This window comes from Parus major, chromosome 8 (assembly GCF_001522545.3).
Source record: "Parus major isolate Abel chromosome 8, Parus_major1.1, whole genome shotgun sequence".
Lineage (NCBI taxonomy): Eukaryota > Metazoa > Chordata > Aves > Passeriformes > Paridae > Parus > Parus major.
The window spans coordinates 21739709-21761085 of record NC_031777.1 but is presented as its reverse complement, the minus strand read 5'-3'; the positions used below and the strand labels follow the sequence as shown (position 1 = coordinate 21761085).

The window sequence follows — 21377 nt, the reverse complement described above, 5'->3', positions numbered from 1 at the left end:
CCAGGTGATGCAAGAGCATGCCTACCCTGCAGCACATCCAGTTGCCAGACCAGCAATCCCTGCCAGGCATGTCATGGGGTCATGCCATGGTTTATTTTATGAAGCTGTTTATCCTTTCACCTCTGCTTTGTCTCTTCCACCCTGTGGTAATGATCCTGCACAGGCTGTTGGAGGGAGAAGACCTCCCTGTGCACCAAAACACAAGTGGCTTTTGTGAAAGATGGGATCAACAGTGCTGGGTTGGTCCCAGCTGCAAGGGGCTCGTGAAACACCTCACTGGTCTCTTGGGCCTCTTCGATTCCTGCCCAGGCACTATTAGGAAGGCAAGCACAGGCTTTTCATTAAACACCCCCCTGACAAGAAACCAACCCCAGCAGGATGGCAAGAGTCTTGTGTCCCACGAGGGTCAGTGAGCCAAGCAGTTACCACTGCCCTCTGATATCCTGGTGCTGCCAGCCTGACAGGGAATGTTTTTCTTTCCCAGCAAGAGGGAAGGGAAATGAGCTGTCAGAAAGCTCCAGCCTTGCTGCCTTGGAAGCCTCTTCTCTTCTTCCAGCCTCCTCCTCTAGGCTGTTTTACCAGGGCTGATGGTGTTCTGCCCAATTTGCAGTGCCCAGATGAAGAGCTGGTACTTGGCTTATCCTGTAGGTCGTTTTTCTCCCTTCCAGTGCCTTATGGGATAAGGTTATTATGCTAGGGATGTGGGGCTGTTGGATTGCATTTGTTTTTCCCACTGTCCCCTTCCTCAGGTGTTCCCCTGCTGCAGCATGTCCCAATGTGATCCTGCAGCCTCTCTTGCCCACGCCCCCACGAGCCATTTTAGGGAGGCATGGATTTTGGTGGCACTGCAAGTGGCTGTGGTGGGTGGCAGGTGATATCTTTAGCTATGAGTCACCCGAGATGTCTCCATGTGTCCAGGTGCAGCACTGGGTTTTTCACACTGCTATGCATGATTTGGTTGTCTTTGCATGAGGTTCATCTGCTCACTCTATGACTAGGAGTAGAAATAAAGCTGGAAGCTAATGTGATGTGTTGGCACCTCTGATCTGCACACACTCCAAAGGTCCCACTCCCCACACTGTGTCCCATGGGGACTGATAGAAGGATTTCCCAAGCTAGGTGTAGGATCATGGTATTAATATGCCTTGGTGTGTCCCTCTTCCAAGATCCTGCCCCATCTCCTGGTGCCCTCATATATCCTAGCACCCACAACTTCCTGTAGCAGGAGACCCATAGCACCACTGGGTATTGTGCCACGAGCCCTCTTCTTTGGGGATAACTCAGCCTGTCTCAGTTGTGAGTGCTGTGTGCCTGACCTGGGATGTGGAGGACCAAGGTGCAGCAAATCTGGGTGACCCCAGCCCAGACTTGCAGAGGGGACTTGCTGGGCAAGACTGTGTGTGTGCAGCAAACAGCTTTTCCTCTTCTTCCTAATGTTCCTGGATGAACATCCTGATGTTTCTGCAGCCATTCAGTACTAGGCATCTCCCCAAACCCCTCCTTTTCTGGGAAGAAGCTGCTGTACAGCTGTCAAACTTGAGGCCAGGATGGAACATCCAGGTGCCTGGAGGTGTCTGCTAGACAGGACGTGTCTGGGATCACTCAGGATTGTTTGTCCTTTCTCTGAGAGGATGAACTTGAGGGAGGACACTTGCTGTAGTATGTATCCCTTCCTGGGGAGGGTGCTGCATTTTAGATTATTGGACTGCAGGGCCTGACCCAGCACTGCTGTCTGTCCCTCTGTGTGTGTGTCCAGAGGAGCTGGCTGTGGTGAAGGGACTGTTCACCACATGATGCAGGCAAGAGATGGGACTCCAGGGCAAGGTGGGGGGATACCTGAGACATCTGAACGTTCTTGGTTGCTCCCAGGGGACATGCTGCGCCTACGCACAGTGCTGGAGGCCATCCAGAAAAACATCCATTCCTCCTCCTTGATCTTCAAGCTGGCTCAAGATGCATTCAAGATTGCCACACCAGCCGACAGCAACTCTGACACAACACTGCTCAATGTGGCGCTGGAACTGGGGCTCCAGGTACGGGATGATGCTGGGGATGCTGGTGGCCCTTTTGCCCCCAATGCCATGGCAACTGTGCTGGTTATGGTCTTCTGCCAAGCAAGGTGTCCCCTGTGAATGGAGTAAAGTGATCCCTGCACGGTCCTGAGCAGGGGACCTCAGCCCTGGGAAGCCCCTGTGCTCACTGTGGTTTGGGTAGAGGTGAGGCAGTGCCAGGTAGCCAGTTGAACCAGAGGGATTTTTGGGGAGCATTGCTCTGTTGGGTGGCCTCACTAGAGCCCTGCAGGGCAGCCAGTCACTTCAAGTTTGCCTCACAGGTGATGCGAATGACCCTGTCCACCCTCAACTGGCGGCGGCGGGAGATGGTGAGGTGGCTGGTGACGTGTGCTACTGAAGTGGGTGAGTTCCGTGTGCGGTGGGGGGATCTGGCCTGTATGCAGTGGGAACAGGGTTAGGCATGGAGATCCTAGGGTCATGCCTAGCTCTGAGCTTCTCCCAAGTCTCTCATTTCTTCCTGGGTAACTGAATTCACCTCAGAGCATCAGCTGATAGGGTTGGGACTGCAGCAGTGGCCAGTTTTGGGACTGGGATGGGTGTCCTGTTACCTGGCCCAGGCCAGTGGTGGTCTCTGTGCCCTGCAGCAAGGCAGTGCAGGTTGGCCTCTGCCTGTCCCCCTCTGCCCTCTCCCTCTTGGGGCAGAGGCAGCAGCTCAGCACTGCTGTAGGCTGGTTTTGCCCTGTCTCCGGGTCTCAGAGGAGCCCCATGAACTGAGTCAGGTTCCAGGGCTGTGCTGTGACCACGGTGTTTTCTTGCAGGAGTGAGGGCCCTGGTGAGCATCCTGCAGAGCTGGTACTCATTGTTCACACCCACGGAAGCCACCAGCATTGTGGCAGCCACGGTGATGTCCCACAACACCATCCTGCGCCTGAGCCTGGACTACCCACAGAGGGAGGAGCTGGCCAGCTGTGCCCGTACCCTGGCCCTGCAGTGCGCCATGAAGGACCCCCAGAACTGCGCCCTGTCTGCCCTGACCCTCTGTGAGAAGGACCACATCGCCTTCGAGACCGCCTACCAGATAGTCATTGATGCTGCCTCCACCGGCATGACCTACACCCAGCTCTTCACCATCGCCCGCTACATGGAACACCGGGGCTACCCACTTCGAGCCTTCAAACTGGCCTCGTTGGCCATGACACATCTCAACCTGGCCTACAACCAGGACACGCACCCAGCCATCAATGATGTGCTCTGGGCCTGCGCCTTGAGCCACTCTCTGGGCAAAAACGAGCTGGCAGCCATCATCCCACTGGTGGTGAAGAGCGTGCACTGTGCCACAGTGCTCTCGGACATCCTTCGCCGCTGCACCATGACAGCGCCAGGGCTGGCCGGCATCCCTGGGCGCAGGAACTCGGGGAAGCTGATGTCCACTGACAAAGCGCCCCTGCGGCAGCTGCTGGACGCGACGATAAGCGCCTACATCAACACCACCCACTCCCGGCTCACCCACATCAGCCCACGGCACTATGGGGAGTTCATCGAGTTCCTCAGCAAGGCCAGGGAGACCTTCCTCCTGGCGCAGGACGGGCACATACAGTTCGCCCAGTTCATTGACAATCTTAAACAAATCTACAAAGGCAAGAAAAAACTGATGCTGCTGGTGCGAGAACGGTTTGGGTGAGCCCCGGCTCCTGCCATGCTTACTGGCAGGGTCTGGCCGCAGCACGGGGACTTGGGAGAGAAGAAGGAAGGAAAGTGGAGATCAGCTTCCCCCCCACTGGCAGAGGCTGCTCTGTTCTGGTCTTCTGTTTCTTTTTTTTTGTTTGTTTGTTTTCTTTTTTTTTTTTCTTTTAGTGTTACTCTTTCTTGGATTTAACCATTTCACACACTGAGAGGATCCAGAGATTCCTTGGGCACAAACCAAAAGGCAACCATGGGGAAAAAGGATGGTTTACTCAGCCCCCTGCCCTCCCTTGCCAATACCAAAAGCTAACCTGGAAATCTAATACCTCTTTCCTGAAGGACGTGGTCGCTGGAGGGATACGAAGGTTGCAAAGTGAAAAATCTTTAAAATTATGTGGGGAATTTAACAAAAAAAAGGAAAAAACAAAAAAAAAAAGGAAAACAAAAAACGAGCAAAGAAACCTGCGACACTAGAACCTCATGCGTCACCAAAAGCGATGGCTTTGCAGAGTGCTTCTCCCGCCCGCCCGAGACATGCAAACTCCTCTATTTGTGAAGATACTTCAATAAAAACAAGTAAAAGTAACTGTTCTCAGGGATTGCTTACTAAAAGTAACACAAAAAAAAGCATTTATGATACTGTAAATACTATAGTATATGTGTCAATTATTAAATTGTAAAGTTATAATTATTTATAATTCTGTCTTTTATTTGGGGGATACTTGAAATTGTTGTGGGCTGGGGCGATTATTTTTATTATTGCTATTATTATTATTATTGTTATTATTATTATAACTATTATTTAAAAAACCCACACAAAACCACAGACAAAAAGAGGAGGAGGCACGCGAACATTTCTCAGGTTCCCATGGCATCGTCAGCAGCAAGAAGGGTGTGGGGGGGAGGCGAACATCTACTCAACTCACAGCCCTGGGATGGACAGACAGATGGATGGAGGAGCAGCAGCCCGGCGCTGGAGGATAGTGAAGGAAGGACCTCGGGACGATGCTTGCTCGGACACATGCAGATGCTGGCGATGGAGGACTCAGCCCATCGCAGGGTGGGTGAAGGGTGGAGTGCCTGGGCGGGCACCAGGGCTGCCGGCTCCAGGGGAGGGAGGGGCAGCTGCGTCGCCTTCCAGCACCGTTCCCAATTCCCTGGTGCAGCCAACGCTCGGCCCTTCCTGGCTCGCTCCGCACTGGGGGCACACTCCAGCCCTGGGCCGGTGGCTCTTCAGTTTTGGTTCGTTATTTTGCCAGCAGGTTGGGAGGGCTGGGGGGCCAGGGCCAGTCTGGATGGTGACTTGTAGTTAGAGAATGTGCGCTAGTTATCTGCTGTCTGGTTTCATTTTTTGGCAAGTGACTCATGTCTGCGCTCTGGCCAGGAACCCAATTGTACTCGGTCTGTGTCGCCACCAAAATAGCAGTCTTCAACCAGTCTGTTTCTCTCTTTTTTCCTTCCCCCTTTTTTTTGTTTTGTTTTGTTTTGTTTTGCGTGCGTGCGTGTATGTGTGTGTGCGACCTCTTCATCTGATGTTTAATAATAAAAGGGATGAACATTACCACCTGTGTCTCTCACTTGTGTCTGCCTTTCTCTGAAGTCAGGGGTGGTCACCACACTTGTGCAGAGCAGAGTCACAGCCTCCTGTGCTAGCCAGCTCCTGTGCCCCAAGGAGGAGGACAGAGCAGGGACAAGGGACCCTGGCTGCTTCTTTGTGCAATTCCCTGCTATGTACAGTGTTATCAGGTCCTTGCCCATGATGGAGACACTGCCCTATCCATGCCAGCTAGAACAGCATTTCTGCCCATGTCTAAATCCATCCTGCTGCCAACCTGGACCACAGTGAGTGTGCTGCAGTGTGGGATGGGGTGGCAAGGAGCTGTAACTCAAGGTTTCTGGGCTGCTTTTTGCAGGGTTTGCTGAGCCCAGGCAAGCTTGGCCCCGAGGATCAGAGGAGATGGGAGGTGTACATGTGAGAACACTCTAGGACCTAAAGAGGCTTTAGGAGCTGGAGGAGGAAGGCCAGGGTGCCTCTGCTGCCATCCCAGCCAGTGTGGCAGGGTGCTGGTGGCGCTGTGTCAGAGGTTCTCCTGCCACTTTGCCAGCTGTCTCCCAGGTGAGTCCCGCTGTGTCTCCCAGCCCCTTGAGACTACTCTGGTTTGAGGACACATTGCCCATTCCAACCTGAGCAGCACTGTGGGACAGCTAATGCTGAATCTGCCAGTGGTGGGCTGTGAGCCCCAAGCTCCCAGGCTGTGACTCTGCCAGCCTCAGGCAGCTCACCTTCCCTAGCAGGGCTAAGCACAGCCATCCTCAGATGGCTGTTGTAACCTGGGCTCACATCCTCTGCAGCCTGGCAGGGAGAGGCACCCTCCACAATTTTCTGCCATCCCTGTTTCCCCATTTTGACCTGCAGGATAGGGCTCAGGGACTCCCCCTCACTGCACATGCTCCTCTAGCAGCCTGCCATGACTTCCCAACTCCTTCAGGGCTGTCCAGTTCCCCATCCCCCAGCCAGAGTCACACGGCTGCTGCAGAGAAGGTCCTGGTTTAATGCTGCAGCCCAGCCTAGAGTGAGCCCCCTGACAACATGGGTGACTGTGCCCAAACCAGAGTCCTGTCCCCAGGGCCCAGGCTCAGCTGTGCTTGTTGATATGACGGGAATGAGCATGCACGGCTTCCACAAAGGCACCCACGTGTTCAGGGTTCATGTCAGGGTAGAGGCCATGGCCCAGGTTGGCAATATAGCGTTGGGTCCCAAAACTCTCCAGCATCTTCTTCACCAGCTCGCCAATCTTCTCCTGTAGGTATGGTAGGAAACCATGTGTCAGACCAATCCAGCTCAGGGTATTTCACCCCCCACTAGTCCCCCCCCTCCCCAGCAAGCCTGGGGGACTGCTGGGACATAAGCCAGTGCAGCAGTGGGGAAGCTGAGGTAGAAAGCCTTTAAGACAGGCTTGAAGTAGTTGCTGGCAATGGCCATGGCTCACCTTGGGTGCATAGAGAGCACACGGATCCAGGTTCCCTTGCAGGGTGACTTCTTTTCCTACCTGTGCACTGCAGCAGGGAGGAAGCAGGTGAGTTGCTGCATGTGGTAGAGGGGCTGAAGGCAGCCAGGTGCCTGCAGCCCCTATCACAGGACACCCAGGACCCCTCAGCACAGCCTTTAGAAGCTGTAGCATGGTAGCCCAACCATCCTCACTTTTGAAGCAGCAATGTCCAGACCAATGTCCTTCCAGAGAAGGAGGTCAGAGTACCTGGCCTGGGATCTTGGCCAGACACCTGAGCCCTGTGTTAGACTCTTACCGAGCTTCCTGGGGCCGGATGGTCCAGTCGAGACCAACAACCTCATAACCTGCATGGGCCAGGTCGCGCAGGGCGTAGTGCGCATCCTTGGCAAAGATGATCTGGGGAGGGAGGAGATGGGCAGCAACTGCTGTGAGTCACACCCCTCTCCACAGGCTGGACTGAAGGAAGCAGGTACTAGGGAATGCACCACTCTCCAGCAGCCCTCAGATGTCAGGGTCAATCCGGGCAGCCCTGACTCACCATGGGCACCAGGGGCAGTGCCTCCTCCTTCAGCTTGCTTTTGACAGCCTGGGCAATGTCTCGGATGTAAGGCAGGGCGAAGTCCTGAAACAGCTCTGGGCCCAGGTGCCCTGCATGGGACTCAAACAGCTGAAGCGCCTGCCAGGGACACAGAAACCTTTAGGCTGGAAAAGACCTTCAAGATTATTGAGTTCGACCATTAACCCAGCACTGCCAAATCCACCAATAAAGCTTGTCCCCAGGTGCCCCATCTACTTGTCTATCAAACACCTCCAGGGATGGTGACTCAACCACTTTCCCATGGGACTGGGAGAGCAGACCCTCAGTCCCTGTATTCCTTCTTGTCCTTGTCTCCATTGCCCCAGGACAAACCTGTGCTCCAGCAGCCACCTGCCCCACCAGGTAGTCAATGATGACGTCGGCCAGCAGCCGTAGCAGCCGGTGGCTTGCCTCAGGGTGACGGTAGAGCCAGCTCTTGGCCTTGGCCATTGTAGTGGAGCCACCGCCTTCAATCATGTAGGACATGAGTGTCCACTGTGAGGAGAAGTGAGGGGAGTGATGGAGATGAAAGAAGACACAAAGTCCCAGTCGTAGTGCTGAAGGCAGGACCTGTGAGCATCCCAGAGCCTGGGGCACAGCTGCTCCTGCATTGAATGCTGACCCTTACGCACTCATGTAGCACCCACAGCTGGGTGCTGATCTCACCCTGAGAGCAGAGGAGCCCACTAGGGAAACCCACACAGAGGAGCCACGTCACTTACCGGTGCCCCTGAGAAGCCGATGAGGGGCACCTTGCCCTCCAGGCTGTGTCGTGTCAGTGTGATGGCCTGGAAGACGTAACCTAACTCTGCGGTGACATCCACCTTCTGTCGCAGTTTCAGCAGATCCTCCACCTCCTTCAGAGGCTCTGTGAATGTGGGTCCTTTACCAGGGACCATAACAACCTCCATGCCCAGTGCCTGGGGACAGGGGAGAATGGAGAAGCAGGAATGGGGCAGCCCTGAACTCTGCCCTGTTGCCAGCTGCTGTTTCCCATGGCATTGGCCATGGCTCTCACCTGGGGCACCACCAAGATGTCAGAGAAGATGATGGCAGCATCCAGGGGGAATCGTCTTAGTGGCTGCACAGAGGAAGAGGCAATGTTAGCCAGCGGTTGCAACTCTCTTCCCATGGAGGAGGTGCTCAAGCACACGAGGAAGTGGAGTCCCCAAGGGCTGCACAATTTACGGAGGCCACCCAGGATGGTCAGTACCAAGGTTTCTCCCCATATCCATCTGGGCAGGGAGAGGGGACACACAGACCCCTGAGTGATGCTCACCTGCAGTGTCAGCTCACAGCACAATTTGGGGCTCCGGCAAGTGGCAAAGAAATCCTGTGAGGCCCGTGTCTCCAAAAACTCTACAAGGGACCACAACAAATGTTACTGGGTTCTTCCTAAGGCCCCTTCGCTACCCCCCGCACACCTCCACGGCTCACCTGGCAGGTACCGCCCGGCCTGCCGCATGCACCACACCGGGGTGTGCTCCGTCTCCTCCCCACGCGCCGCACGCAGGAACGTGTCGTTCTTCAGCTTGGGGAAACCTTTGGGGCTGCGGAGCAAAGAGCAGGTACAGGTTGTCACCCACGATGGATCTGGGTGCCCTGCCAGGTCCCCACGCTGGGGCAGAAGGTGCCAGAGGTAAGCGGCTTATCCCCACTTTTTGACCGTAGAAGAGGCTTGCGTCCAGCTGTGACAAACGTGATAAATTCTCCCCGCCACAGCCCAGGACTTCTTCCTGCCGAGGACCGCGGGCTCCCCCGGGGGAGCGGCGATGCCCTGCCCAGGACCCACGAGATTAGGTTATCGGGGCCACCAGTTGCTCCCGCCTGGAGAGATCGGGGGCGAGCGGGGCGCGGGGCGGGCCGTCCTGCATTCCCCGCGGTCTGTGCCAGACCACGCGGCCCCAACCTCCCCGCTGTGGGGCTGCTGGAGTCCGGCCTCCACCTGCGAGGGGAGCCCCGGCAACCGCGGGGCCTATGCGAACAAAGTCCCCAGAACCTCCACTTGGGACCGGTGAATTAACTACCACACCAGTGGCCCCGCTGATCCCTCCCAGGGCAGGATCATCCCCCTCCCTCCCCGCCCAGAGCGTCTCCAGTGACCCAGTACTGGACTCTTGTGCCAGCACCATAATCCCAGGGCCTCTCCAGTGCCTCGGCGGTGTCCCCAGAGCACAGTCCGCAGTACAGGATCTCAGCACGAAACCACTATCCACAGTGCTCCCAGAGTGCCAGATCGCCGTTCCCAGAGCCACACCAGTATCCTCCGTGCACGAGTCGGAACGTGGCCCCGTTACCACACTAGAAAGGGACGCAGGCCGTCCCGGTTACTTACAGGAGCCGCTCGCCACCCTCCATCCTCCTACGCCTGTCCCCGGCCTCTCAGTTGCCTCCCGACGCGGCGCGGTCTGCCCGGTCCCGCCCCCATCCCGCCCCACTCGCGCCGCCATCTTTCCCCGCCCCCCTGCCCGGCTTCCGCCCCTCCGTGCGCTGCCATCTTGCCCCACTCCTCTGTACGTGACACGGGCGCCGCCATCTTGCTCTACGTCCGTCCCTCCGGGCGCCGCCATCTTGGCTATCGGCGGGCGGGGTTCGCCGTAAACCGGAGCGCAGCGGAGCCGGTGTCCGGAGCGCGATGAGGGCGGGCGGGGAGGCGCCGCACCAGGTGCTGGGCCGGCTGCGGTTCCTGCTGCAGTGCAGCGAGTGCTTCCGCCGCGCCCGGGCGCTGCCCGCCGCGCTCTGCTACGTGCCGCGGGAGGTGCAGTACAAGATCTGCAAGGACCCCTCGGCCGCCGCGGCCGCCGCCGCCCGCAGCCTGCTCAGCGTGTGGGACAGCCCGGGGCCGGCGCGGGGCGGCAAGCGGGCGGCGCGGGCCACGATCGAGGTGCGGAAGGGCGGCTGCCTGCGCGCCACCGGCGAGGAGTACTGCAACGGCGCCGGGCTCTGGGTCAAGCTCAGCAAGGTAACGCGGGACCGGCGGCCCGCGAAGGGCTCGGCCCGGCCTCGCCTGACTGCCGGCTGTCCCCACAGGAGCAGCTGGAAGAGTACCGGAGCGGCTGCGATCTCGAGGAGGGGTGGGTGCTGGTGTGCAAGCATGCCGACGGCGGGGACCGGCTGGTGCCCGTGGAGTCCACGGAGCGGATCCAGCGGCAGCAGCAGCTGTTCGGAGTGGATTACAAGCCCGTCATCAGGTGCGGGGCCGCGGTGTCCCTCCGGGTCCCCGGGAGCGCGGAGGTGCTCACCTCTGTGCGGGCTCGGGATCTGGGCCACGGCCCCTCCTGCCTCGGGCTAGGGAACCCCCGGTCTGCTTGGACAGGTTTCATGGAAGTGAGGCAAGAGGGATGCCGGATGTGGAGTGGTCTGGGTTTGGCTCGGGCACTGTGCTTGTCACATGCCCAGCGGGATGTGGAAGGAGTAGACATGGTTGGAAAGGAAAGCACAGCAGATGATGCTGAAGGTGATGGAGGATTAAGCATGGTGGGGCTTTAAACCCCAGTCTTCCCCTTACAGCTACTCCTCGATCACCATCTGGGATGTTCTCACGCCACTTCTCTGTGTTGTTTCAGATGGGAGCAGGTGGTGGATCTGACATACTCCCTGCGCCTCGGAGCAAAACCCAGGCCCATGGAGCAGGATGAGGCTGCAGTAGAGAAGCTTCGGTATGACTGTTTCCTAACTCCTGCTGGGACAGTGGTGAGGGACAAGCTTCTGTCTCTTGTGGCTGCCTGGACAGCTGTCTCTTGCAGACCTGGGGGAGAGGGGGGAAGACAGGCAGCTCTGCACAGCACAGTCTTGTCCTAGATATGCCTGCAAAAAGCAGGAAATGGAGCAAGACAAGCAGGATATGGACCTTCCTTTTTTGACCCATTAGCCTGGCTGCCTCTGGCTCTCCAGACCCGGTAATCCCTTTTCCCTGCTAGGTTTGTGCCCCCAACATGGACTTACGAATGTGATGAAGACCTGGTGCATTTCCTCTATGACCACATTGGGAAGGAGGATGAGAACTTGGGCAGCGTTAAGCAGTACGTGGACAGCATCGATGTCTCGTCCTACACGGTGGGTTAAAGGGACAAGGCTACATCAGCCCCACTGTGCTGTGGGGCTGGGAAGCGTGGATAGTGGTTGCTGTGCTGCTCTGGCCTGGACTGGACTCTGTTTGAGGATGTGGGAGAAAAGCCTGGGGAGTGTCATGCAGCATGTTGTGTAATGTATCCCCTGGAGAAACAGTGGTTTGAGAATCCAGTGCTAATATTACTTGCAAAGCTGATTTTAGGGGGGCGTTTGATACTCCGTGGGTCAGCCCTCGTGTTCTGCACTCCTGGTGTCTACCCACCAAAGGGTACAACCCAGCAAAGGGAGCAGGCCAATGTGATGCCCTCTGACATTAAGATTCATGATGAAAGTAACTACTAAGGAGAAGTTAATCCTACACCCATCTGATCTTCATTCACTTGCCCTCTTCCAGGAGGACTTCAATGTGTCCTGCCTGACAGACAGCCATGCCGACACATACTGGGAGAGTGATGGGTCCCAGGGCCAGCACTGGGTGCGGCTCAACATGAAGAAAGGCACCATTGTCAAGTGAGTCATCTCCGTCTGCTCTACAGTCATCTCTGCTCTACATGCTGGCTAGTGACTGGGGCAAGCTTAGCCATTCCCTCTCTGCCCGAGTGTTGTGGCCCAAATTTGCCTGTGCTCCCTGCCCCTCAGCCCTTACTCTGGCTCTGGACTTGAAGGGGTTTTAGCATTGTCACAGGTACCTGGGAATCCCAGCTTAGTAACAACATGACCAAGTGATGAGAGGGGGTAGTAATAGGTGTTCTGATACAGTTGCCTTCTCCTTAATGTCCTGCTTCCCTTTGCAGGAAGCTGCTGCTGACAGTGGATACCACTGATGAGAACTTCATGCCCAAGCGGGTTGCTGTGTATGGGGGCGAGGGGGACAATCTGAAGAAGCTCAACGATGTCGGCATTGATGAGTGAGTGGGTGGAGGTGCACAGGGTGTCCTGGCTCTTGCAGGGGCCCAAGGTGCTGAGCATTGGCTTGAAGCACTCATGCAGCACCAGTCAGGCTCTCTAGGTTCACTCTGCCTACAATAGCATGGTACGGTCATCAGGGCTCTCCTCATCCAGTTGTGAGACACATCAAAATCATGGTACCTGGACCTGACTCACCAGAAGGCATTCAGCTGTATTGTAAGCAAGAACTGAGTTCTTGCCATAGGCTCCCATTTCAAAAGATGCAAACCATCTTCCCTTAAAAGTGTCTGAGTTGATTTTGGCAGGATGGGTGAGGGAACAGCCCTTCAGTCTTCATCTGTGCTCTGTTTGCAGGAGCTATATTGGGGATGTGTGCATCCTTGAGGACATGACAACACACCTGCCTGTCATCGAGATCCGGATTGTGGAGTGCAGAGGTAGGGCTGGCTGTTGTGGCCACATCCATAATGCATCTCTAAAATACTGTACATTAAGAGTTTATTCTGTTACTTGTTCTTCTTCTCCTTGTGGGCTGTTTTAGATGAGATTCAAAAGAGCCATGGGAAACTCCTGGGAGATCTGAAATTTTGCAAATTCTCAGCTTTCACAGTATTTTTCTCTGCCTTCAATTATTTAATTATTTTTCTCCTGTAAATGCTCTGCTTTTTCTTCACAGAGGTATTTGAGGCTCTTGGTGCCCAGCCCCAGAGCTGGTGGAGCTGGTACATTCCTACTGGTTTTGCTTATTGATCTCCTATACTTTATTTAAGGCTTGCTTTCTTGTGATCTTGGCATATCATCCATGGTCTTTCTTGGCAGATGATGGGATTGATGTTCGTATCCGAGGCATCAAAATCAAATCCTCGCGGCAGAGGGACTTGGGGCTCAGTGCTGACATGTTCCAGTTGCCCAATTTGGTGCGTTACCCTCGCCTAGAAGGGACTGACCCTGACCTGCTGTACCGAAGGGCTGTGCTCATTCAAAGGTACTGTGTGGAGGGGAGCAGGCAGGTGCTATTGCCTGCAGGGACTGATGCCATCTCCAGCATAAGAGGAGGCTGTAAAACTATGACACTTCTCTTGAGACAGACATCCTGGACACTGGAGAAAATAGGAGTCATTTGGGAATAAAAAACAAAACAACTCTCTAAGGTGGCTCTCTTATGAGAGAAAGAGATCTCTCTCCGCTTTCAGAGGAGATCTGTAGCTCAAGTTCACAGTGTCTTGTGTGTCACAGGCACAACATATATGTGCAGCGTTGGGGTCAAGTATATGCAGAGTTGCTTGTAAGGGATGCAAAATCCCTGCAGTGCCCAGGGAATGGAAATTTAGTACCAGATGCTACATGATGTAAAAAACTATTCTGGGTTTGGTTTGGATCAGTTTTTTTTTCCTGCTTGTGGTGTGGTCTGGAACAGGCTTGTGCAGATCCCCATCACTCCTTGTTGCAATATCTTTGGGATTTAGATTCATCAAGCTCCTGGACAGTGTCCTGCATCACTTGGTGCCAGCCTGGGACCACACTGTTGGCACATTCAGCAAACTCAAGGTGAGCAGTTGGCTCTTTGTCTTGTTGGGGCCTCAGTCTGGCAGGGTGATGGTGCTCCTGCTGTGGCAAAGGAGGCAGGCTTGTTGCCTTTAAAGCAGCTGGAGGGAAATACCTTTCTGAGCTTAGGTCACTAACTGTGAAAGGTGATATTGTTTATTTTCCTACTAAACTGCTGATGTAGAAGCATGTAGCTGTGGGCTAACAAGTGGGCTCAAACCAGAACATTTCACCCTCAAAGGGGCTTGGATCATAGCAGCACTGGGCATGCAAGCTGAATGCACATTCCCCTCCAAGATCTCAGCCCAGGATGCTCTGTTCTTGCACTTCCTGCCAGCAGCTTTGAGCTGGCTTGTCCAAACATCAAGGCTTTTACCAGTAACATTTTTCCTGGCTTTAATAAGCTTTTGCTTTTCATCCTTTGCATAGTGCTGAGTTCATCCCTCTAGTTGTCTGCTTTCCTTTCTCTCCAAGAATACACATGCTGGACATTACCAGGATAGCCCCATTCTGTTTGTTTCTAAGCCTTGTGTCAGAATGCACTGTAATTCCTGTGCCAGGTCAACATGGGACCCAAAACATTTGAGGATTCTTGTTTGTTTAGAGGAGATGGCTTTGATTACAGCTAAAAGGGATAGTAAGACCAGTGTTCTGGTGAGAGTGAGGGTAAAGGGAAGTCTAAGGAACACTGAAATGTGAGCATCAGATGACAGCTGGTGGCTTGAGGGCTGAGCTTGTTATCTGCCTTAAGCCAGAATGCAGAATGTTTCAGAGGCAGAAGGGGAGTAAATACTGTCAATGAGAATGTGTCTGTGTGTGAAGGCCCTGGGAAAGGGAGAAACCTGGAGATGTGATGGCAGACTACTTCAGCAGACAGTAGGTGACATGTTTTGTGCATCCCTGTTGGCAGCACATCAAGCAATTCTTGCTGTTGTCCAAGAAGCGCACAGCTCTCATTACCCAGTGTCTGAAGGACTCAGAGACCAGCAAGCCCAACTTCATGCCAAGGCTCTACATTAACCGACGCCTGGCCATGGAGCACCGGGACAACCCTGCCCTGGACCCCAGCTGCAAGAATGCTGTCTTCACCCAGGTACTGTCCCTCCTGCAAGGGACCCTGCTGTACTGGGGAGAGTGGAGCATCCCAAAATCAAAATTATCTGCATTAGGATGGGTGGAAGGGACAGCTTAGAGCTGGAGATGGACCAAGCCTTCAAGGCCTCTTCACATGACTCACAGGCTCTACAATTACATGTGCTGATGGTCCCATATCCAGGAATAACATCTAGGAGGGATTTGGGATTTCTGAGTTGAAATCTATACTCTATCCTGGATGCTCTCTGTGGCATGTTGTTAATGGAGAGTGTAACAATCCTGTTGCACTAAAAAGGCTGTAAAGAATTCTTTACTGTGTGACAACAATCAAGTAGCTGCATACAGTTCTGTGTTGTGGTTTACAGCAATGCTGATCTTCCTGTGTCCACTCTCTCCCCACCTCCAATAGATTTGGGACTCTGTATGTGTGCACAAGCACCGCAAACTGCTGTGAGACTTGATGTGTTTGATGTACCTGCCTTCATGTGGCACCAGTTCCCCTGGAGAGGGGATGCCAACCTTGACTATCTCTTCTTGTTGCAGGTATATGAAGGCCTGAAACCTTCAGACAAGTTTGAAAAACCTCTAGATTATAGGTAAGCATACTGGGGAGGGAAGGTATTATGCAGTGCTGGGAGCTGTGGCCTGTCACAACAGGGTGTTTGGGAAGCTCATGTCCTGTTCTCTGGAGAGGTTTAGCTAGGACAGGAGCCAGCTCAGCCATGGGATCAGGGCCCATCCCCCAAGGTGTCACCTCCCTACTGAGGATGCAGTTGTCTCTGGAGATTGACATCTTGTCCTGTCCTTAACTCAGACTGTTCTACCCTAGTCCCTTGATGTCCCTACTGTGCCTGTCCCAGCACCTCCTTGGCTTTGAGCAGCACCTCAGGTGATACCTGGTTCTCCACAGGTGGCCGTTGCGTTACGACCAGTGGTGGGAGTGCAAATTTATCGCAGAGGGCATCATCGACCAAGGTAGGGGTTGCAGGAGACCAGAGCTCCTCTGGAGCAGTTGGGGGTTGGTGAGGTGACTGTTGTTGTAGGTACTTTTGTTCAGTCCCAGTGTTAATTCCCATGGAGGAGAGAAGGAAAGCAGGTTGCCTTGTCCTGCCACCCCTGGCTATGTCCCAGATAAAGAGGGCTGGAATGTGGACCAGACTTCCATTAGTCACTAACTGCAGCTTTACCAGAGCCAGTGATCCTTCTGGCTGTTCTCCACAGGCCAGGCAGGGATGTTATTTCTCTTGTCTTACTTTTCCCAATGTCCTAAGGCTCTAACAGGAGCCTTCTGCTCAACCCAGGGTCAGGTTGGACCAGAAATCCTCATCTTTGCTCCATAACTCTGAGGATCAGCACATGGGGAGTTCACATCACTAAAAATGCCCTTCTTTTGGGGTTGCAGGTGGTGGTTTTCGGGACAGCCTAGCAGACATGTCAGAAGAGCTGTGCCCCAGCTCAGCAGACACCCCTGTGCCTCTGCCCTTCTTCGTGCGCACATCCAACCAGGTGCTGTGTGTTGGGATGTTTGGGGCAAACCCTTCCATTCCTGGCAGTGCAGCACTATCCCTGTCCCCTTGCATGCCAGGGACATACCTACTTTGCTGGGTCCAAAGCTTTTCTTTGTGAGGGCTTGGGTAGTTTGCTTTGTGGCATTTCATTTTAGAATATGCTGACAAGTGCCTGGATACCAGTCTCTCACTGGGAATATTGCCAAGGGGGATGGAGAGTTTAGCCCACTTCTGCTGTGAGAAGTGCCCAGAGGCATGGCAGGAGTAGTCTCTGGTGTTTCATGCTGTGCTGAAATTATGACTTGGAGTTTTGCCTCTCACTCCAGGGTAATGGCACTGGAGAAGCTAGGGACATGTATGTCCCCAACCCCTCCTGTAAAGACTTCCCAAAGTACGAGTGGATTGGGCAGATCATGGGAGCAGCTCTGAGGGGCAAGGAATTTCTGGTAAGTTTTCAATCCCACGCCTCTGAGAAGAGTTGCTGCCTGCAGCAAAAGTCTCCTGCAGCCTGTCTAACAGGAGTATGGAAAGGCTCTATGGTCACATGTTGGGACAAGATGTGTTTGGGGACAAGCAGTTTGGAGAACTCACAGCCTGAGTTTTGGGGGATGCTTCTAAGAACTTGGGAGATAGTGTTTGGTCTCTACTCAGCTGCAATGAGCTCTGCATGTGGAGGGGGAAGTAGGGAAGCCTCTTTGTGTCTGCATTGTTGAGACCCATCTCCATCTTTGGGGAGGTCTTATTTTGACACAGAGTCAATAAAATCTCTTTTCTTCTTCAGGTCCTGGCTCTTCCTGGCTTTGTATGGAAACAATTAACAGGGGAAGAGGTCAGCTGGAGCAAAGACTTCCCTGCTGTGGACTCCGTGTTGGTGAGAGGGACTGGGAGGCTGTACCTATCCTATTCCTTGTAGCACTCAGCAAGGTGCTGATTTGTGTTCCTCTCCTCATCCTCCTATGATATGTCAAATAAAGACAACAAAGGACAACTTTTAGCTATAAAGAAGTAGCAAATGCTCTTATAGAGATGCAGCCATGCTGACTGCTGCTTCAAGCATGCAATGGCCCAAGGTCTGCTAAACAGCTTTAGGGCAGCATATCCCATGTTGTGTCACTGTCACTTGTCTGGGGAGAAGATGAGGACTTGGGCACATCACTGCTCTCTGGCCATCTCTCTAACATACACTTACTTGGTGCCTGGACAGGTGAAGCTCCTGGAGGTGATGGAAGTCATGGATAAAGACACCTTTGAATTCAAATTTGGGAATGAGCTGACCTACACGACGGTGCTGAGTGACCAGCGCATGGTGGAGCTGATCCCCAACGGCAGCAACACCGCTGTGCGCTACGAGGACCGCAAGGAGTTCATCCGCCTGGTGCAAAAGGCTCGGCTGGAGGAGAGCAAGGAGCAGGTGACACTGTCCCACCCTGTGGGTGGTCATTGGCTCCTAGAGACCTGCCCCTGGCCTGTTTCTGGTCAAATGCACTGTGGTTAGTGTCCCTGTGCTCATTAGGGCAATGGTATCCAACCCTTTTGGTGGGGTCCTGGAGCCTATGGAGTTGTTGAGAAGCAAAGTGGCTTCTAGTAGCATGGGTGATCATGGATTTTATTCACAAATCTGTCACAGGTTTCTGAATCTCTCTGGGATTGTGTTCAGTTTCTTCAGGTTCTTTGGAGCATGTGCTGAGCAGTCACATGGCTTGAATCCATTAGAGTCCCTAGGTTCAACCTTGAGTCAGAGTAATGGGCAAGACATGCTGCTTAACTGTGTTGTCTCCTTTTCAGATCATGGCCATGCAGGCTGGGCTGCTGAAGGTAGTGCCCCAAGCTGTTCTTGACCTCCTTACATGGCAGGAGCTTGAAAAAAAGGTCTGTGGAGACCCTGAAGTCACAGTTGATGCCCTGAAGAGGCTCAGTAAGTGAAGGGTTTTGCTGAAAACTCTCTTCCTGAAAACAAGACTGTCATCTGTGTGTGCTGGCACAAGGAGAAGTGTGAGAGGCCAGTATTAGCCTTTCTTACAGTGAGAATATGGTCCTGTGTACTTCTTACCTTTGGCTGGGTGTTGATGGGGACAGTCCTTTGACTTCATTCCTGGGCCTCACAGTAGAGGCTGGGGCATCCCTAAGCTGCCAGTATCTGAGCCCCTGTGGAACTGAGATGTGGATCTGGCTGTGTTTCCTGGGAGGGGCCTGTCTATATATGTTCCTTGCAGCTTGGGTCTACATGGTCACACCCTGCAGACACCCACTGCCAAAGAGAGAGGAGCTCACACCTTCATTAAACTCCTTTTCTGTGTCCTTTCTGACAGCCCGGTTTGAGGACTTTGAGCCACAGGATACTCGTGTTCAGTACTTCTGGGAAGCACTCAATAACTTCACCAATGGTGAGCAATTAGCTCTGTCCATGCATATGTTGGGCCATGACAGCTCCTGCCTGCTGGCTGGGAGGGAAACCACTGAAGGAAAGCAAGCAGCTAGGCTGAAGGGGCTGCTCGCTAGTGCTGGGGATACCTGGAAGCAGCTGTACTGCATCTCACATCCCTCTACGGTTTCCTGATGTCTTTGCTTTTCCTTCACAGAGGATCGCAGTCGCTTCCTCAGATTTGTCACTGGCAGAAGTCGCCTACCAGCCCGGATCTACATCTATCCAGACAAGATGGGGTAAGTCCATTCTTCTGTAGACTGCAAGGCTGACAGATCCCACACCAAAGGGATGGGTTGTCTGGGCTCCCTGGCCTGCTGGTTCTAATCAAGAGCGTCACCTTCTTCCAGCTCAGAGACAACAGATGCTTTGCCAGAGTCATCCACCTGCTCCAGCACCCTCTTCTTGCCCAACTATGCTACGTAAGTTTTGATGCTTCCCTGTGTCTGGGAGGGGGACTGTGTGTGGGCTCTCTTCTTAACCTTGGTGCTGATTGGGCCCCATCACTTTGCCACACTTATATTCCCTGTCTGTCCCACGTGGCTGCTCTGTGAGCCCCTGGTGAAACATATCCTCCATTTCAGAAAACATCTTGTCCTCTCAACTGGCAAATGCAGCAATAGCAGCTCCTCCTTACCTTTTTTTTTTCCTTCCTGTCATCCCTAGAGCCAAGGTATGTGAAGAGAAGTTGCGCTATGCTGCCTATAACTGCGTGGCCATTGACACAGATATGAGTCCATGGGAAGAGTGACGTTGCAGCCTGACCAAGCAGCATGGACAATTGTTCAAGAAAACCATGCAATGGGAAGCATTCCCTTGTCCCCACGGGATGTGTATATATAATAAATATATAGGTGTGAAGTCTGGCTCCCATCAGTGGACATAAGGGGTTGGGTCTTCAGCGGGGTGGGAGCTAGCCTGGATTGTAAATGTGATTGCAATGATGGAACCCTGGCTGAGCCCTCATGCCTCAGAAAGGTTGGTAGGCTTTTGTAATAAGTTTCTTCTCCATGTCCTCTTGTAGCTCCACAATGCTTGCTCCTTCCAGGATGCACTTTGCTCAAACAAAAGTGGGGTAAGAAGACAAAACTGCACAGCAGCTTACAGCACAGGACAGAGAACTGTGAGCCGCTGCTGAGATTATCTTGGGGTGGCCAAGATGCTCAGTGTCCTGACCACCCTCTGTTGCCTTGTTCCTGCTCTCACATGAGGTCAATGGAAATTAGATCCTTCAACTGATCATTGAGATTATTAGATCAATTCAACTAGATCATTAGGATTAAGAAGAGCGGAGCAGGCTGGTGTCAGGTGCTGCAGGGGTGCCTTTGGCCAGCAGGTGTCATAACAGACCTGCACAGCAGGACTGTGGGTGCTTCCAAAGGGACTCCCATGCTTGAACATCACACAAAATCTGAGTTCCTGCCATTCCTGGCACCTCTTGTACAGCGATTGCTGGGGAAGCTGCTGCCTCACAGTAGGTGGAAACTGTCTGCTTTCCTTTTTTTCTTTCAGTTCTGTATTCAGCATGCTAGTGGCCTGGCAGCTGCTCTCCCAGGCTCTTTGAGCCTCATTTTACCCCTGAATGCCAGTATTACAATATATATAAAACAATATATATAATAAAATATAATCTATTCTAGTTCTCATGGAGATCTGCCATCAGGGTCAAATTCATCTTCCAGACTGCAGAGGTTAAAGCAGTAGCAGGCATGGCAGTGCCAGGCTCTGCTCCCCCACTCTCGTCCATGGGAAAGGTCATGGGAGGTTTCAGGTGAATAGGAAAAGCATTTGCCCTAGGACAGTGTAGAAACTGGGTACCAAATGTTGGAGCTCCTTGAGCAGATGGACACATGCTACATGAGTGAGGAATGGCCAATGAAACCTTTGCAACTTCTTGGAAATATTTGTGGATCTTCCCAGCTCTGGGTAGGGCTAGTCATTGCCTAGCACTGGGAGCTGCTAGGTGTTAGTCTACATTTATACTCTGAGCTCCATCTTCAGCCTGTGTGGTCTGTTGGACCTCTACTACTTTGAGTCACAGAGTCATCGGGGCTGCACTGGAGTGGGGCTGATGCTGTGAGTTAAGATTTATCCTGTCTTAATGTTTCACGGCTTTTTCTCCTCTGTTGAAGGAGTGTCATCCAGAAATCACTTCCAGTTGTAAACAAAGTCCTTCCTTTCACGAGTTTCTTTTGAAACAAGTGTTCCCAGGTCTGCCGTGGAGGGTTGTTACTAAAAGAGATGTAGGACCAGGAAGGAGCATGTGCTGCCATTTCCTGAATCATGGTGAGTGGAGAGCACAGGGTGAATGGGGAAGCTGTTTACGACAGCCCTTGCCTGCAGCAGGGCCTTCCATGCCCAGCTGGGTGGGTGTGAAGTCCTGTCTGCTGGAGGAGGTCTTTTGTAAATCCTTTTGATTCTCAATCAAATTCTCAGAGTTGTCTGAGAATTGATCTCTGTGGCTTTGTGGTTGATTTCAACCACCAGTATGGACGGGAGCAGGAGCAGAGGCAGTGCGATACTTTTCCGTGCTGGTGGCTGAGT

The 21377-nt window shown here is 53.4% G+C and overlaps 3 protein-coding genes across 5 annotated transcripts in view; 2 read left to right on the top strand and 1 right to left on the bottom strand.

Annotated features, from left to right (window-relative positions):
- The window catches only part of ZSWIM5 (zinc finger SWIM-type containing 5), a 97649-nt gene extending 92393 nt beyond the window's left edge, over positions 1-5256 (top strand). The window contains exons 12-14 of the mRNA XM_015636200.2: positions 1870-2033; positions 2333-2414; positions 2831-5256. Coding sequence (XP_015491686.1) covers positions 1870-2033; positions 2333-2414; positions 2831-3693 — 1109 coding nt within the window. The 3' untranslated portion in view covers positions 3694-5256. The remainder of the gene's footprint in view (positions 1-1869; positions 2034-2332; positions 2415-2830) is intronic.
- On the bottom strand, positions 4203-9723 carry UROD (uroporphyrinogen decarboxylase). The gene is made up of 10 exons (XM_015636204.3): positions 9619-9723; positions 8721-8833; positions 8563-8642; positions 8302-8364; positions 8006-8203; positions 7617-7778; positions 7245-7382; positions 7002-7102; positions 6686-6752; positions 4203-6496 (listed from the first exon to the last, which is right to left on the bottom strand). The coding sequence occupies exons 1-10, from the start codon at positions 9639-9641 to the stop codon at positions 6332-6334; spliced, it is 1110 nt and encodes a 369-aa protein (XP_015491690.1). The 5' UTR covers positions 9642-9723; the 3' UTR covers positions 4203-6331.
- Positions 9724-9805: 82 nt separating this feature from the next.
- On the top strand, positions 9806-19694 carry LOC107208147 (E3 ubiquitin-protein ligase HECTD3). Of its 3 annotated transcripts, XM_015636203.2 has the most exons (21): positions 9806-10245; positions 10314-10474; positions 10850-10942; positions 11204-11339; positions 11749-11864; positions 12149-12262; positions 12618-12700; positions 13083-13248; positions 13730-13811; positions 14719-14901; positions 15447-15499; positions 15814-15878; positions 16306-16409; positions 16738-16857; positions 17193-17282; positions 17616-17822; positions 18197-18326; positions 18721-18795; positions 18991-19072; positions 19184-19255; positions 19500-19694. In XM_015636203.2, exons 1-21 carry the CDS (start codon positions 9919-9921, stop codon positions 19582-19584), a joined length of 2544 nt encoding a protein of 847 aa, XP_015491689.1. In that variant the 5' UTR covers positions 9806-9918; the 3' UTR covers positions 19585-19694. The 3 variants fall into 3 exon arrangements, with proteins under 3 accessions (XP_015491689.1, XP_033372403.1, XP_033372404.1); XM_033516512.1 differs by lacking the exon at positions 16738-16857; XM_033516513.1 differs by lacking the exons at positions 15814-15878; positions 16738-16857 and having other exon boundaries at positions 17193-17335.
- Positions 19695-21377: the final 1683 nt, after the last annotated feature.